At 42.9% G+C, this 18604-nt stretch overlaps 1 protein-coding gene across 1 annotated transcript in view; it reads right to left on the bottom strand.

Annotated features, from left to right (window-relative positions):
• The window catches only part of ANKRD16 (ankyrin repeat domain 16), a 472159-nt gene that overhangs the window by 394448 nt on the left and 59107 nt on the right, over positions 1–18604 (bottom strand). The window contains exon 2 of the mRNA XM_069629652.1: positions 16724–17272. Within this exon, the coding sequence (XP_069485753.1) occupies positions 16724–17076 (353 nt within the window). The 5' untranslated portion in view covers positions 17077–17272. The remainder of the gene's footprint in view (positions 1–16723; positions 17273–18604) is intronic.

The raw sequence follows: 18604 nt of genomic DNA on the forward strand, positions 1-18604 counted from the left end.
GTACATCATGACAAACACTAAACCTAGAAACATTATGAACGTTAACATTGACATTACAGACAGTGAAATGTTGGAAGTTTACGTCATGGATGCTGTGAAAAATGTATAAATTGGGGGTGGGGCTTTGGGTAACTATTTCGAGGTGGTATTGGAAACTGAAGACGAAAAATTGCACCCAAAGCGAAAGTGAATGCAGGGGAGTATGATCTACAAAGCACTGCTTTTAAGGAGAAAACGAGCAGCAGCGCCCTGCCTGCGATTACTGGTTTGCCACTTGCAAGTCAGACGCTGACAAATGTTGATAGCCCCTCCCAGTTCTCCACTGACGCGTTCCATGGCACACATCAGATCATAAACAAATCAAGCTCAGAGAGCTTACCCGTGGAGTCTGATGACATTGGTGAGGTAAAATCTAAGCGTCTAAGTGGCGCGAGTTTGAAAATTGAGAGTGATGCACGGTTGGATGCAATTTCTAATTGCGTCCCAAATTGCATCCTAAATTGAATCCCCACATGCATCTACCCTCAAAGTGATCCTAGACACATTCCTAAAACCCCATTGAAGGAAGTGGGAGCCGGTACACCCTCAGTTCGCCAAATAATTCAGAGGACACGGCAAAAAAATGTCAAGATTTAGCACTAGGAGAGGCCCGTCTAACGGAGCAATTAAAAACCGACTTTTTGAAATTATGCGACGACTTAAATGCTAGTAGTGAAACAGTGCCAGCTTGGGCGTCCGGCGTTGCTTCTCCCAGTGGCCCCAATTGAATTATCCTAGGAAAAAACACAACACCTTTATGTTACATGAGAAGAGTCCTGTAGCGTATGGTTTGCCAGTAGATCGGACAAGCACCCTGCAGATGCCGAAAGAGAAACCAATACCTAAAACAATATTCAGAGGGGAAGTGACCCTTGGTAATGGACATTATGACCGACCGTGTAACACAGATGCAGATAATTCGCCACAGGGAAGCTCAGCTCAACAACCAGCTGCTAGTGAGTCGACAATTCCATCAAGCGTCAAAACTGCTGATTATGTATCGAATAACAAAAGCCAGCTGTCAGTAGCAGCTGGGCTCCAAATACCCAATAATGTCCTGGCTGCCACCACAATCGCAATGGTTCCTTTTGTAAAGCTATACAAAGCAATAAATGATTCCTTAAAGGACCAGGGATCGCTATTGGCGATGATAAATTCCAAACTGAGTGCCCTAGATATCTTCACAGAGCAAGTCCAAAGAAGGCTTGACCGTGAAGCTGAAACTTCCTCAAAATGGCATAACAGATTAAGCGGTTTAGCGCAACACGAAATCGCAAGTAAATCTGATCTGATGGAAGCTGTAATCGAGTCCACGAAATGGGTGAGGCATAATTTCGACAACATGGGTGCAAAGAAAGGATCTGATGTATGTAACTGTAAATCAAAATGCGAGAAGCCTATAATGGAAGGAGAAGGCCTACGCCCATATTTATGAATCGGGTACAGATTGTAATCGAAACGCAAGCTGAGACATTAAACAGCGGTAATGCCCATGAGACACGCCCACAAACCTCGAGCAAATCAACGAGCAGACCCAAGGGTCCATCACAGCATGTATTAGTACAACATCCCAATTAGCCGACCAAGATGAAGACTACAAATGGCATTGCCGCTGCGACATCCAGAGGAATGACAAGTACTGGCTCAGAGACCGCAGGCCCAAAGGTGGCTGTCCAATCGGTTACAGGAAGCCATAAGGGGCATGATCGAGGAAATGTGCAAAAGATAAACCTCACCAAAGCTACAGATGCAAACCCAACGTTCGAAATTCTTGCTAAAACAAATAAGTCTTTACCAATAAGTGGGCCTATCGAGGAGTCGCAACTTGAAGAGTACCACGGGTATACCATCAAAAGTACACAAAGTCAATGAAATAAAGCAAAATCTAACAGTGCAAGGAGATTCATTAGGAACTTAACACCACCACCACCAGTGCCATTGTTCGAACGCGAGTCTTCCAAAATTAAAACAATGGTATCTGTCAGTCATGAACCGTTGAAAATGTTTCCTACATCAGATGAAAGTCAGGCAAGAAAAAGGGCAAGAGTGGAAAACTGCGGGTCAGACGATAACCACTCGAAAATGACTGACAAACTATTGAATATGTCCACTTACTCGATCAACGAAGTTGAAGACGGTAGCCTGATGGAGAATGACCCCCAAGATAGGGACCACAGTCAAACAACTGAAGTTCCATCATGTTATGATGGTGAAAGGACAAAGGGGTTGCACCACAAACCGTCCGTGAACACGGATCCAACTGTTGTAAAAATATTTAATGGGCTAACATCGACATTAAAGCATAGAAAAACTGCTGAAGAGGTTGTGTATATTTAGGAGCTCCAGAAAGCTGCTGGTATAAACACCAATGTAAGACCAAACCGAAATTACCAGTCCATCAAGAAGCCACAAACGAAATCAAAATAGGACTCAGTTGATTCCCCGAAAGGGGTCCTGTATTGAAGTTAAATCCAAAATGTACTTCGGCCAAAGTGAAACGGCAAGGTGGGCGCCTCAAAAAAGACAGTGTTAAAAGAACAAAGCAGCAGAGTTCATTGAAGAAACTTCAAATTTAAAACATTGCCTGGAAGCAAAAATGAAATAAATCTAAACAGGCACAACATATTGAAACTGTTACATTGTGTTCCATCGTTACGAACTTTAGCATCAGCAGATATTGCTATAGTAGAGTATGTCCCGGAACGAAGGTCTGACTGCGTGTTCCTACATGTCGACTCAATGGTAATCGGAAACACACTGATGGCAGCAAGCAACGAATTATTGACATTTGGTTATGAAATAACTTCATACATTGATAACAACTGTAGAGAGTCTGAATGCAAACATCAACAAATGCAACTAGCTGAGGAAAATGCTACGAGGATTGAATCAAGACGTGCAGTACTAGCTGAAAGGGCGGAAGGAAATACCCACAGACAGGAGAAGACAAACTTTAAAGAGGTGTCCCCTCTAAGAAGATCGGAACTGGGGAGGAGTCATCGCAAGAGCGATGATTAGCAAAAGAAGATCGATGACCAATCCACTGACTCCCTAATTTCATGGAATACTCATAGTGTTAAGCATTTGTTCTGTGTCAGAGCTCTCCTTCAGGTATGCAGGCGTCAGGTGTTTGACCCGTAGTGTAGGAGATGAGTTCTTCCTACTAATGTACCTCTCTCAGATCGTGGGATAGATACGATTGTCTGAGCGCTATTCTCCAAGCCTATTTGAGTCTGCAGAAAAAGACCAGCAGCGAGAGTCTTAATAACTATGGACCTCGCACAAAGGTACACATTCCAGTGAATATATTATTGTAGGTGTTATAAGACAATCTTCGCGCTTGGTGACAGTAATTATCTTGATGCAGATAATCTAAACATAACAATATTTGTTCAAACAAATTATACAATTTTAAGAATAATTCAAGTCTTGGCTTTAAATTGAATTTTCTGTATTTGACTTTTGCAGTAGCAAGTAGAACAGCCAACACGTGTTTCGACCAGCTTGGTCATTATCAGGGCGTCAGGAAGCTAATTGTATAGTTGCATCTCAAGGACACAGTGGTCCCGCATCAATGAAATGGGGTGCCCCTCTACAATTTGACTTGAAACGTTTTTAGCGCATTTGTGCATTCAAAAATGAGTTGTCATCAGAGCTATATATAGGGTTCAATCCCAAACACGTTCATGTTTGGGATTGAACCCTATATATAGCTCTGATGACACGTTCATGTTTGGGATTGAACCCTATATATAGCTCTGATGACGTTCAACTTCAACAAGAGTACGTGGGTAAGTAACCCCCAGGATTATTCTCCATGGCGCGCGTTTAGCTAGAGTGGTTGCTGAGTGGGCTGTCTTGCTGTCTTCCATGCTGTTCCTGTGACCTGTGCAAAGATCGATTTTGGATTGGACTCTGTTTGCTTCTGAAGAACCAGAACTTTGGTACAAATTGTTTTTAAAAGGGTCTACTAAGGAACTGATTGACTTTATCCAGCGAATAGTGGCTTATTTTTCTTATTTTCTCTATTTTTCCATAGTACATTGTGTAACCAGTCCATGTCATTGACGATCATTGGGTCATTTCTTGACTTCCTGCCTGCCCCTTTCCCAGCATCCTCTTTAAAACCATCAACGCTGCGCGTTTAGCGCGCGCGTTTAGCAAGAGTGGTTGCTGAGTGGGCTGTCTTGCTGTCTCGCGTGCAAGCGTGCTGCGGCTGCTTTCTCGCTCTGCCTAATTAGCTGTTCACCAACTTAATATGTCAACTACGGTCAGTAAAAAATTTAAATTAACATCAGGCATGCCTGCAAATAATCCTGGCCAATTATTTAATTTAGAGATGGCCGCGAATAAAAGCAATAATAGACTAAACCGCAAAAAGCATAATCTCCAGCGCTCAATGTCACTTTCATCTGACATTCGTTTGTATTATTCCCAAGACACCCTGTCCAGTCTAGAGAGTGGGTCTAATGTGTGTTTGTCAACCAGTCCTCCGACACTTTTGACCGCAACACAATCATTATGTTCGGAGACTGAGTCAGAGAGCGTGTTGGCTGAGACCAGTGTGAGTGACAGTTCTGGACCTTTGCCCATTATTAGCACATACATAAAACCCCTTGGTGTTGATGAAGTCGAAAATATGAATGAAATCCCCAGTACATTGATTGTCGCTGATGTGCATGTAACTCCCAATCTTTCAAGCGAAGTGACAGATTTGACTCTTGTGACAGCCTGTACTCTGGATGATCCTCAGGGTGGCGGAGAGTCCCGGACCCAGGCTGATGTATACACTCAGCCAATGTTGGAGCCCATTTGCTGCATAGCAGCAGCCCAACATTGTTTGCATGCTGCCCATGAGGAGTCTGTTCGAGCAGGGGAAATTGATGAGGAAGTCATGGAATTTATGAACATTTCGGGAGGATTGAGTTCTCCCTTAGCAGATGTTATGTATATTTGTTCAAATACTGGGGATTTAATTCAATTACAGCCAGATAATACTATGGGGATAGAAAATCAGGTAAGCAATTCTGGAGGAGCGGTGAAGCCTACTGAAAATTGTCACCAAACCCCCCCAGACAATAATCAAATATCTAACTCCAATTATATTGAGGAATCGCCCTCTTTCATTGCTCCGACTCCTCGAAGGACAAGGTTTGAGGAACCTCATCGAGAGTCTGACTTTTTTATTAATAAGAACTGCTCCAAGCGGTTTTCTTTTCCGGAAGCCCCGGCGCTTAATAACACTCTTAGCGCCATGAATACTGCGTTGCTTGCTTTAGCGAAACTTTATGAAGTACTAGATGGCAAGCTCAATAATCAAACCATCCTACTAGAGCAATGCAGTAACGGTATAGCGGTGCTTTCACAAAAACCGCCTGTGGAGCAAGTGACCTTGCGGTCCAATGTTGAGACTGTTCAAGGCTATCGGTCTGATTCATGTAGCATAATGAATGCTGATTGTATACAAGTGTGTGTGCTGTCTGAAACAGACAATAACCAAAGTCTGTGTGAGGTAGATCCCAATGGTTGTGATCAACCAGCCTTGCAAATGGTTGCTGAATTTGATCCATCTACATCCAATAGAGATACAGTACAAAATAATTCCAGCAAATGTATTGATAGCATAGTTGCCCATGACCCTGATGGTCTGATCAAAGAGAAAGAGTCCTTACCTACCACAGTATTGTCAAACAATACATTTTTTTCATCTAAACCTATTAGGATGAATCTAACTAAAACATCGGCAGTAGTTACTGACCCTCTGCCTACTGCCTCCAGAAAACTATTTACGAAAGGCAGAGGTGCCAGATCCCAGGTTGCAGGCCGTAAGTTCATCAAAGCCCCCTCTAGACGTGAACAAACTGCAAAGCTTGCAAAAGTCAATTTGGTAAAATCAGGCCCTAAAGAAGCTATGCAAACCTTCATGCCTTACGGGCCCCTGGATGACTTGGTCACTATTTCAGCTGGTATGGGTGCCCAAGACTCAGCACGGTGCATTAATTTTCCAAAAACATCAAATAATACTGACTCCAGTGATAATAACTCCGATGGTGTAGGATCATGTAATGTGGGACAAGTTGACACACAGACTAGGCCACCTACGGGTGGGAGTGATGGGCTTCTGAGTCAAGCAAATTTAGCGGCACTCAGAGAGGAAATTAGAACATCCATCAAATCATACATGTCAGACATACCCGGGGCCTCCACAGAACCTTTGAACAGTGTAAGTTCTATGTTAACCAAGGGTATTAATGTGGAGAAGGTGTCAGCTTTAGTGAAAAATCCAAAAACAGTAACAACTAGTGAATCCCATTTACAAAATGATGTGAATACAAAATTCGGCTCTTTTCTTCCATTGCAAGTCGACTCTTCTGGCCGACCCGAGCTTTCAGCCCTGCCCCGTCAATCAGTAGATGCATCGGGTGTTTCCTTACCCCAACAACATGGCCCCTCACAAATACATGAACAGATGTCGTGGCCCAAAGCTGCCATCCAGACCCAGGACATTCGAGATATCATAAAATCATCAATTGCAGCTTATATTGGCGAAGCCAGCCAAAATTGCCAAGGTGCTGGCGGTACGCAATTATTGCGTTATCCTGACGTGAGCCAGTTATTAAAGGGTCCGGCAAAGCTGGGCAATCGAGTAGCGCAAGGAAATGATATGCCTTCAAGCCTTTGTTTCCAGACAAATGCTCAAGCCCACAATATGAATATCAAGGATGGTAATAAATTACAAGTCAAGTCCAAGTCTAATTGCCTAGTGATTAGATGTCGCGAAGACCCTTATCCCAAATATGTATTAAATCGGGCTAGCATTTTGAACATATGCAGTGAAATCCCGTCCCTGTCTGATATATCATCAACAGATATAACCATGGTTGAATTTACTAATACAAATGACCTTTCTGAAGCAAGAATCCATCTTCAATCGACAATTGTAATGAATATATTGTAGCAATCTAAAACAATCCTATATGAATTGGGTTTTAATTTGTTTCAAGACCCTTTTATCACAAATAATGTGACGGACAAAGCTCAAATCAGAACATATCAGTCCATCAAGAATAAAGAATCGAATCAGATTGTTAACTCTGCTCCACGAATGGTGGCATCCCAGGACTTCTTTACTAGATCATAATATAATGCAGGTACAGGTAGCCTACTCTCGTGGAATACGAGAGGCTATAAGCATTTATTTGACCTTGCAAGTAGAGATTTAGCAACTTATGATCTGGTAGCCTTACAGGAAACCTGGCTTGTTGATTGCCCAATCTGGGCGTCCCATGATATAATTATAACACCGGCCATACAACATCATAGAGGTCGACCCAGTGGTGGTCTATTGCTTGCAATCAAGAAAGCTACAGGCTTTGTAAGTGAAAAATTAGTCTCTCCTTCCTCATATTTTCAAATAGTTAGACTCCACAGAGGTGGTGAGCTCTTGGTTATTGTCAACATTTATTGGAGCAGAGGTAATATGACCGCAGAATCTTTTTTTGGGTCACTAAACTTGATTCTTGATCGCCTGACTTTTGAAGGTAACATATGTCAAACCATCATAGTAGGGGATTTAAATCTCCATTTGTTATCACAAACTTGTACTGACCATACTGATGATGAATTAACCTGGACAAACATGATGCATGAGAGAGGATTTGTGATGCTGAATGGTGCCATCATAGGGGATATCCCTGCTGAGTATACATGGAGTAGAGGGTCACAACGGGCAATACTTGACTATGTTTTTGTCCACAAGACATTTTTAAACTGTGTACTTTCTATGCAAGTGGTTGCAACCGACCACAGTGATCATAATAAGCTAACTATGCGATATTCAAGGTCATCGTTTGTAAGTTCGTCTATGGTTGAGATTTATCCCTATCGAAATCTTGTAAATAACAGCGGCTCGCGAGTGAGGTGGAATAGAAATCGACTAAAACAATTTCATGCGGCCCTTCTTGTGTCTTCTGGGTCAACAGACTGTTATGTTACAGTAATGCATTTGTTTAAGCAGGTAAAACTGCCAGACCAGAGTGTTCGTTATAAACATTGTCATCCCTTTGACCCAATAGTAAAGTCTAAGAAAGCTGAATTGCGAAGAGACCTACGTAATTTAAAATTTGTTCCTATAACCTATCGTTTGCTTTTAAAAACAAAATTAAAAGCATCCTATAGAACAGGGGTCCCCAACCTTTTGTGTGCAATGAGCAAAATTGGCATATCAAATTAAATGGTGAGCAACATCAATTTTTCGACAGAACATATCGGCGCACAGTTGGCGGACAAATTGTTTGCAACACAAATTAGAAATGTAACAAAGTTAAAACTGTGTATAGAACATTTAATTTGCAGTACTTAATAGTTATCTAGACCACGTGTTATTCTAGTCAAGGAAATGTGAAAGGCCTTTAACTTCATTTGACGTTTAGTGATTTACAAGAAATGTTGAGGAGATTGAGTGGTCAGTAGTACATTTTTAGACATATAGGACCAGTCCAACTGTTCAAAAATAGAGTAGGAGTAAGTAAACATTACCAGGGGTTTCAGGTTCCTGAGCAAAATATTAGTGCAAATTTATGGACAGTAAAAAGGGCCACAAACGGGGCACTGATTTTTCAGGTCTACTGAGATTCTGCCTAGGAAATTATGGGATCTTCAATGGCAAATGGTGCATTCCTAAGCATACAAGAGCAGCAATACTGTTCCACAGTCATTGATGACTGTATTGTGGATGTTTTTTTTCTTCAGGAATGTTATGAAATGTTACATTTCTTATTGAACAAAGAGTAAACACAATCCTCTGGAGTTCATTTTCCAATGGCCAGGGTAGGCACCACGAAGAAGATATCTGACAGCCAGAGCGGCTGGTTGGCGATGCCTACGCTCGAAAAGGAGGCATTGGCAGGAATTACTAATTCACAAGAAATAAAGATATTCTCTTAAAACTGTTGAACAGTTCAGAGGCCACAAAGGAAAGCGTGAGTTTGTTTGAGTCTTTAGGAGAAACTATCCAGGACAGAGCTATTGGCAAACCATGCCCCCAAGTTCAGGAGCTCCAGGTTATAGAAAGGGATGCACCATGGTTCGATGCAGAATGTAGAATCTCAAAAAGAAAACTGAACCATGATTTAATGAGGGGTGTGTACACTGCTGGTCAGATTTATAGTTTCAAAATGGCATAAAAAATTAGTTAACAATAACTTAATTGGATTGGAATACAGGGAAAATTAATTATGAAAAATGTGGGCATACATTTACCGTATCTGCCCATTAACCATGTGCCAGATGGGCACAGTATCAAACGATTACCATTTTTCCACTAGGACACTATGTAATATAAATACAGGTGACACCAAAATGAATGTTGTCGATAAATATGGTGGCATCAAACACAAACCTCACTTGTACAGAAAGTGTGCATGCACATTATTTAATAAAGGAAAGTTGGGTATGCATACCACCTCCTTGTCCACTATGCTCATACTAGCTGTACCAAGGAACGGAATAGGCCAATTTTCTCCATGACACAAACATGGTTCAAATAATGTACTCATTAATACATTTATCAGCTGGGCAAAGTAACTGGAGATGACAGGGTTTTAGCAATGAGACTACCATAACTAGTAAGGACATTTATTGTAAAATGATGTGCATGGTGGCACCAAACACAAATCTTGCATGTATAAAAATAAGCCAGCTGGAAACACAGCGGCTCATTGGCCAACATTCTTGCACAGTCCGGGACTCTGTACTGACTACAGTGCTACTGAGGTCTCATCCATTCAGCACCTCCTTCTAGGCCTCCACACAATGGCCCAGAGCAACTGGCGAGCAACAATTTAGGGTGCCGCGAGCAACATGTTGCTCCCGAGCTACACGTTGGGGATCCCTGCTATAGAACATGGCTAAAGGGTCAGAGAGCTGTGCGTTACCAGCAAAATGGGGAAACCATGATGTCCCAGATTATTAAGAAGTCCACAAGTGGTATATGGGCTTGCCTAAATGAGGCTACGCATAGAACACAGGATGCTGTTCAAACAAATGCTATTCCGAATGCAATCTGGAAAACTTACTGTGAAAAGCTTTATGCATCGCCCTTTTCGAACTTGATTCCAAAGACTTACTCCCTAGGCTGGTCCTATTTCTTTACCATCACCATCAATGATATACTGATATGTATTAAAAACTTGAGCCGCTCAAGGGCGATAGGCCCGGATGGTCTCCATAATAGCACACTTAAAGATCACCCACAAGAATGGGCAATGATCCTTCATCAGATCTTTAGCAAAGTCATCTCAACAGGGGTCATTCCTAAATCTTGGCAGAAGTCTATCATTTTGCCCATATTTAAGAAAGGGGAGCGTGATGACCCAGCTGCATACCGCCCCATAGCACTCTTGGATTGTCCTGGGAAAATTTTCGCCCGACTAATCCTGAATAGATTTAACATTTGGTTGGAAGTAAATAACTATCGAGACATCTTCCAAACAGGATTTTTGCCTGGAAATGGGACGACTATAAATGTTATTACCCTTACAAGTATTATTCAGAAGGCTTCCCATCAACATCAGCCACTCTATATAGCTTTTATAGATTTTAAAATGGCGTTTGACGCTGTTCCTCGTGAACTCCTTTTTAAAAAACATATGGATAAAAAATGTCCCCGGTCAATTGTCAAGTGGATAATTGACTTACATACAGATACCTCGATACAAATCAAACTTTCTAGCGAGGGACTACTGTCTGATCCAATTAAGACTGCATGTGAGTTGAAACAAGGTTGTTTGCTAGCTTCTGCTTTATTTACTTTTTTTTATCTCAGATATTGGTGTAGATCTTAGTAAAACTGTGGCAGATTCACCCAAAATTAATGGGGTTAATGTTACCTATCTACTCTATGCTGACGACATGGTGTTATTCTCAAAGACTCCCAAAGGATTACGGGCACTTTTGTGTGCATTGGATACCTATACCAAAAAGAACTGCATCGCCTTTAATTTAAGTAAAACAAAGGTTATGCAGTTTGGTAAAAGCATGCAAAGGAAAGCCACCTACAGATGGCCTTTACAAAATGTCAACTTGTCTTCAGTTTCCTCTTACATCTATTTGGGGGTCTTTATAAGTAATTCACCAGATAAGAATGCGAATCACCAACATCTAAAACAGCGTCTAACGACAGGTATATCACAAAGCAGACTAATAAGGAGTAAATATTGTAAGTTTTCAATAGTACCATTATTGGTTTATTATAGACAAAAATTCATTCCGGTAATTCTTTATGGCTCAGAGGCTGTCTTGGGAAAATCATATCAATACTGGGCCATTATGGAAGGATGCTATTGGAAGCGTGTTCTCAACCTTCCATTGTCAGAACCCATTTGCATCCTGCGACACGAGCTAGGACTCCTGTCTCTATATGCCATCTATAAGTGGAGGCTATGCTCGTTGTATCGAAAATGCATATTAAGCGTTAATCATCCTGGGTTGTTAGGAATGATTGCTATTTATCTTTTAAGATCTGATGATCCATTTGCAGTGTCGTGGAGAAATCACGCAGAAAAAATCATTATTAATATCGGATTTTCAATGGCACTATTGTTAGGTAATCCCACAAAGGCAAAAAAGCGGATATGGGAAGATGACTGGATAAAAACAAGATCTGCATGTCTCCTATACAAAAAGTTTAAGAAAAACCCATTTGCCTTAAAACGCTATGGGGAAACAGAAAGTTACTTAATGATGTTCCCACATTCCCGACAGCAGGATGATTATTTAAGATTTCGATTAAATATTTGGCCCATAAAAGAAATTCTGTGCCATCGCAGAATTACCGGAAAAAACGATGCTTTGTGTCGGTTTTGCCAATTAGCTGTCGAAACAATGCAACACTTATGTGTGGAATGCCAAAGTTTGCAAACAAAAAGAACTGTGCATTTTGAACATTTATTTACTGGGTACATGACCATGTCTCAAACACGTTGCTGGTTTCTCCTATCTAATAGTCAATTGAAAGTTGTTAGATATGCAATATTGAGTTTTTTGTATAGTTTGGGACTTAAAAGCAAAGTTAGTGTGCAAAGTCGCACTTAAGGAGTTCACTAATCAAGTTTAAGATACAGAATTTATCTTATTATTTGTTTTATGATTGATCTTATTTTGTTTAAAGTGATTGGGTATATATATGTATCTAATTAGTTTGTTGTTAATGACTATGTAAATTTGTATATGGACGTTATTTTTGTTAATATCAATTTTATTTTATTTTTCATAATATGTTCCCTTGAATTTTAAATACGTTATGTAAATTTTGTATGTTGAAAAATCAAGATTTACTTGATTAAAACAACTTTTAATTAAAAAAAAAAAAAAAAATTCTCCATGACTCCACCACTTGCTCCAAGTGGCTTGAGTAGAACTTTCCCCTAACCTTCCAGAAAGCAAAGAAGAAAATGCTCCCAACAGGAGTCATCCTACCTTGCGATAGATAGGTTGCTTTACCTGTGGCAGCACTCACATTCTACTCTTTAACATGGAAGTAATTAAATGTAGTGAGGACATCCAATGTTACATTTCTTTGTTTTTGAAATGTTAACTACTCCCAGTGGATTCCATCTAGAACCAAGAATATTTTATTTATTTATTTATTTGGTTGAGCATTTGTAAGGTGCTTTATACCAGCGCCACAAGGCTAAATGGGAAGGGAATAGGTGAAATCAGTAGTGGTCCGTCTAGACCTTGTGGCAGTCGGCTGTGCAAGTACATTGAGCAGAAGTGCAGGGGAGGAGGGTGGAAGGAGGAGCAGAAGACTGGACAAGTGCTGAAGGAGGGCCTGGGAGAAAAGTACTAATGGGAGACGAGGAGTAGAGGTTCAGGTTAAGTGCTAGTACAGGCGACTCAAGTGTGGGATGTTGAACCAGCAAGCAGGGGGCCGCAGGGCTGTGCAGTGAGGGGGAGGAGTGCTGGTATTGACTTTCGAGGATGGGCCTGGGATGCTTCGAGATTCATGGGTATCAGGCCAACGGTCACAGTGGTAGTGGGGTGATAAATAGGGAAGGGAAAGAGGTACAGAAGAGCAGAGTTTTGAGCAGTTTAAGGGATTTAAGGAGGTCCGGCTCAAGTCTGAGAGCGGCAGGGAGGCTGTTCCAAAGGGAGGCACCAGCCAAGGAGAGAGACCTGCCCCCCACCCTCCGCTTGGAGAAGCGTTTGACAGTTAGAGAGTTGGAATTAGAGGAGTGTAGGGCTCCAGCAGAGGAGTATTTAGGGAGGGAAGTTGGAGATAGCATGGTCCCAGGCCCCAGAAGGCATTGTGGATGAAGCAGAGGGTCTTGAATTTGATGCTTGCAGCCACCGGGAGCCAGTGGAGAGATTTTAGGGCTAGAGAGATAAGGTACCTGGTCTTGAGGCCAAGGATACGTCTTGCAGTTCTATTCTGGATTAGCTGGAGGGGCAAAGGGAGATTGAGAAAGAGGCTGTTGCAGTAGTCCTGCCTGGAGAGGGTCAGAGCTCTGAAGACATTGAGCTTCTGGGGGAAGGTGAGAAAAGGAAGAATGCCTCTCAGGAGGTGGAGCTGGAAGTGGGACTTCTTTGTAAGGTCCATGATGTGAGGGGTGAAGAAGAGAGAGGAGTCGAAAATGACCCCAAGGTTTTTGGCCTCACAAGATGGTGGGGGTAGAGAGCCCAAAGAGGGTGGCCAGAGGTGAGAAGGAAAAGAGGGCACGAGTGTCCCGATGAGGAGGATCTTCGTCTTACTGGCATTGAGACAGAGATCATTCATTGCACACCATGCCTGAACGGTGGACACAGTCGAAATGAGAGAGGAGGAGGAGGGAGGGAGGAACTAGAGGCAAGTTTGAAGAAAAGCTGTGCGTCATCGGCATAACACTGGAAATGAGGAGAGAAGGAGATCAGATGAGCAAGAGGGGAGAGACAGATATTGAAGAGCCATGGCGATAGGATAGAGCCCTGGGGAACGCCACAGGTAGAGAGGGCGGTGGTGGAGGAGAAAGGGCCCAGTTGCAGCTGGGAAGGGCGGTTAGTGAGGAAAGAGGTCAGCCAATCCAATGCCTGGTCAGTGATGTCGAGGGTGTCACAGAGTCATTTTATGAGGATGGAATGGTTGACCATGTTAAAGGAAGAGGAGAGATTGAGGAGAATGAGAACAGCAGGAGAGTTGGAGTTCAGAGCATGGTTTGACAGGTGTTCAGGAGAGCAGTATCCGTGCCTCTGGATGCCCGGAATCCAGATTGATGGCCATGAAGACAACCAACAAGATCAGTGTGGTAGGTCAGTTGGAGCATGACCAAGATTTCCAGGAGTTTACCCAGGAAGGGGGTTAGTAGAGATAGTGTGATAGTTAGCGGCAGGAGGGGTCAGCCAATGGATTGTTTAAGAGACGGTGCACAAGCGAGTGCTTGAGGTATAGAGGAAAAGAGAAAGTCGCAAAAAAGTGGTTACAGAAGTCAGCAAAAGCCGGGGCAAGAGAAGAAATGTTGTCCTTAAAGGTTCTGGAGCAGCAGGGGAGCACCTGTTTGGAGGAGGCCTTCATAGCACGGACCACTTTAGAGACCTCATCCGGTGCAATGGGCAGGAGGGAGGAGAGTCAATGGGTTGAGAGGAGGGGAGCCAAGGGAGGCAGTAGAGCAGGTGTGGGAGAGGAGATGGGGGTGGAGGAGAGTGAGGACAGGATGTCCTGAATTTTGGATGTGAAGTGGGAGGCCAAGGCAGTGCAGAGAACCTGGGAAGGATCAAGAGAGGACTGCTAGTGGATTGGCGAGTTCCTTGCAGATTTGGAAAAGTTTGGTTGTGTTTTTATTGGCTCCAGAGATGCGGGCCTGTTTCTTGGAGCAGATAGAGAAGCAATATTGTCTTTGGAGCAGGCAAATTTGTCAGAGGATAAGCCCAAGGTCTGCCACTTCCGTTCAGCAACTGTGCACTTGCGTTTCAGAGATGCTAGATTGGAGTCGTACCAGCTGTTGTTCTTAATGGCAGGTTTTAGGCAGATCCTCATGGCAGTGGCAAGGATGTCATGGGTGTTAGAGATGGCAAGATGCAGGTTGGCAAGGATATAGTCAGAGGGAGAGACAGGAGCAGGGTGGGACGGGGATGAAGTTGGAGGGGAAAACAGCAACTGACACCTGCTTCATCCGTCTAATGACAGCGAAGGAGGCTTGCAGTGCAGGTGGTGGCTCAAATAGAGGGACAAGGGGCCCCATGTGGGTGGAAAGGAGAGAGTGGTTAGAACAGGAGAGAGGGATTGTGACTGGATTAGAGACACCAAAGATGATGGCATCAGGAGTGTGATCGGCGGAGTGAGTCGGGCCAGAAGGAAGAATAGTGTGAGAGAGAGGTAGTCCCAGAGGACCAGGAACTGAGAGGTGGATGACTCAAGAGAGCCGAGGTGGATGTTGAAGTCACCAAGAAGGAGGAGTTTGGAGGAAGAGGTAGAAAGGGATGAGGCAAGGTCGCCCCATTCAAAGGGGAAGAGGGAGATAGGGGCAAGGAGCGAGAGATCGAAGCAGCTTCATCCCCCAAATGTGCATCAAAACATTCACAGAAGAACGTTTGATTCAGAGTGCAGAGTGCAGAATTGAGGTGGGAGTTCCTTAAGGTGTAGTTTATTCCACTGGAAACTATATTTGCTTTGTTCGACTTTGTCTGCAAGTCGACTGTTGTCGTCTTAAAGTTGCTTGGGATCTTTAGCTAGATGTTCATGTTCATAACGCTGATCACAAAAGTTATTTTCCACTTAATTTAAACTGTGATCGATTTTTTGCAAGTTGTGAGCAGTTCACTAACAGGGGCCGGCAAGATAATTCTTACGATCTGTTATTCCTCACTTCAGTTCCTGTAATTTGGGCAATATCTCCTATTGTGGCCAAAATGGGAGTCCTCCACAACTAAGCTAGGAGGAGCCACTTACCCAGCTTGTACTTCCCACTTCCAGGTCATCTGTGTCTTAGATGTTGCTGGGGGAGAGATCAATTTTTTACTAAATAATTATCTATTAGACCCTTGGTTAAGAATGACCTCCACTGCTGGAAGAACATTCATCAGGGTCGTGCCCAACGCCACACCTTCAGCAGGATGAAAAACATCTGAAACAGTCCAGAGTAAAAGTGCCAATATGGTAGAACATCAGCAGTAGAGACTTAAGCATACAGAACAAAGGGAAGATGGTGAAGGATATTATAAAGACACTAATACATTCCAGAAGCACAGAGTAAAAGTGGTCTGCAAATTCCTATTGAGGCATGGCTCTAGAACTAAGGTTCTTAAGAAAGGACATATCACAGTGGAGACATAGGAAGTTTGCAGTGGTAAATGCAAACTAATGTGAATAGTGGAAGGCAGACTCAATCATAGGATTGACAAGGATAACAAAAAATACAGGAGTGTAGTACTCTCCAGCTAAGTCTTTGCTCACACACTACATAGACACTGATGGGTTTCCAGTTTCAAAGCCGGCACGGAAAAGGGTCTAGTTTTTCGCATATATACCCAGCTCACATGTGAGATGTGTCTCTTTTTGCATGGTTGAAAAGATTACAGAAGACCATCAAATGTAAACTGATCCATGATCAAAGGCCACAAGGTTGTGCAATGCATCAATTATGAATCACAGACAGCGTCACATATAAAGGAATGGCTAAGACTATGAACAATGCATAGGTCATGAACTCACCAATCTGCTTTCTTCAAACAGTCGATCTCTGCACCTCTCTTGAGCAGGTACAGCAGGCAGTCCCTGTGGCTCATTGAGGCAGCTTCATGAAGTGGCCTCTTATAATCATTATTGAACACATTCACATCCATTTCCAGGGTCTCTGTCAAGTAGCGTACAATGTCCAAGTGACCATGCCTGGCTGCATAGTGCAACAAAGTGTCGCCTGACTTCCCAAAGTGCTTTGTCTTGATCCCGCTCTGCAGGGAGCCATCTTTCTCCATTTCTTCTTTGAGGAGGCAGAACTTCCCTTCTTGGACCAACCTGAGAAACTGTTTGTGTTTGCCTTCTCCATTGCTCATGTCTGCCTGCATAGTTTACGGAACTAGTTACTGGTACTCTAACTAGTTACTTCCAATGCAATTGCTTCCCCGTACCGAAGCACAATGTGGGATTACTGGCTGAAGAACAGATGATTTTTCAAAGAGGATTTCCATATTTGTTTCAGCTTACAAAATTATCTGAAACTTTAAAAACCTTTTCCAGTTTGTGATGTCTTGTGATCTTTGTCTATGAACAAGAAATAAAAAACAAGTTTTTTAAAATGGCTTTAGTTTTGGGAATTTGATTTTAGTCCCCCATCAAACCAATATTGTTTATTTGATCTTTGCTTAATAAAAGAAAATCATCAACTGTACATATAGGGACACAGGTTTCAAGTGTTACAATTAAGCTACATAAAAACGAATTGTAAAAGCAAAAACAAATGTACACAAAGAACCATCAGCATGAGTTTAGAAGGACAGAATATAATAGCCATGTCTGAACTCTAAATCTGAGAGGACTACCTGTGAATCATAGTAGGGTGAAGTTGTTGGTGTGCCTCACCAAGTACAATAATGGCGATCACCACCAACTTTAGCTATGGGTTTGACATCAGGTGGGTGATGGCATAGCACATTTTGAATAATCAATAAAATATATATGTTATGTTATGTTATATAGACTTATAAAGCGCAGCATATGCCCAAAGGCATCTTGGCGCTGGAGGGTACAAGAGTGAAGCAGATGGAATTAGAAAAGAAAAGTCTTTAAGGCGCGCCTGAAAGCCAGGTGGTTGGTAGTAGCACGAAGAGCCAAAGGAAGTTGGTACCATGCTTTAGCTGCTGCCACCGAAAAGGCGTGACCGCCAATTCGGGCACGTTTAAAGCGAGGAACCTCAAGTAGTAGCGCAGTCTGTGAGCGCAAGGAGCTGGCGGGGACATAGTGAACAAATTTTTCCTGCAGATACTCCACTCCCACCTTATAAAAGGCACGGTGAACCAGGCACTTGGATTTAAATAGGATTCGTTGTTCAATAGGGAGCCAGTGCAGTCGTTTCCAGAGTGCGGCCATATGAGTGCGCGCCGGAGGGCGCAATATTGCTCGAACTGCTGCATTTTGTAGCATTTGGATACGAATAAGTAGATAGTGGGGTTGGCCAAAGTACAGTGAGTTACATAAATCTACTGTACTAAGAACCAGCGCTCCTACCACCAGGGCATGAAGATGACCAGGGATGAAGGGAAGAACCTTCCTCAGAGTCCGCAGTTTGAAGTGGCCGGCTTTACAAACGGCACCCACATGCTCAGTCATCGTCAGTGAAGACGAAAACTTAACCGTCAAATTTCTCCCCGTGGGAGAAGGTAAGGGGAACGGGCCAAGAGAGGTAGGCCAGATGTCCGGGGTCCAGTAGTTGAGGGGGATGTTTGTCCCGACCACCAGGACCTCTGTTTTACTACCATTGAGTTTGAGAGAGTTGGTTGCCATCCAGGCACCCAAATCTTCAAGGCAGTTCCTGAGCCGGGCCGCAGTGTCATTAAGAGACGTACCACAATCTGTGTGTCATCTGCGTATGAGTAG

Source organism: Ambystoma mexicanum, chromosome 12 (assembly GCF_040938575.1).
Source record: "Ambystoma mexicanum isolate Mex_15411 chromosome 12, UKY_AmexF1_1, whole genome shotgun sequence".
Lineage (NCBI taxonomy): Eukaryota > Metazoa > Chordata > Amphibia > Caudata > Ambystomatidae > Ambystoma > Ambystoma mexicanum.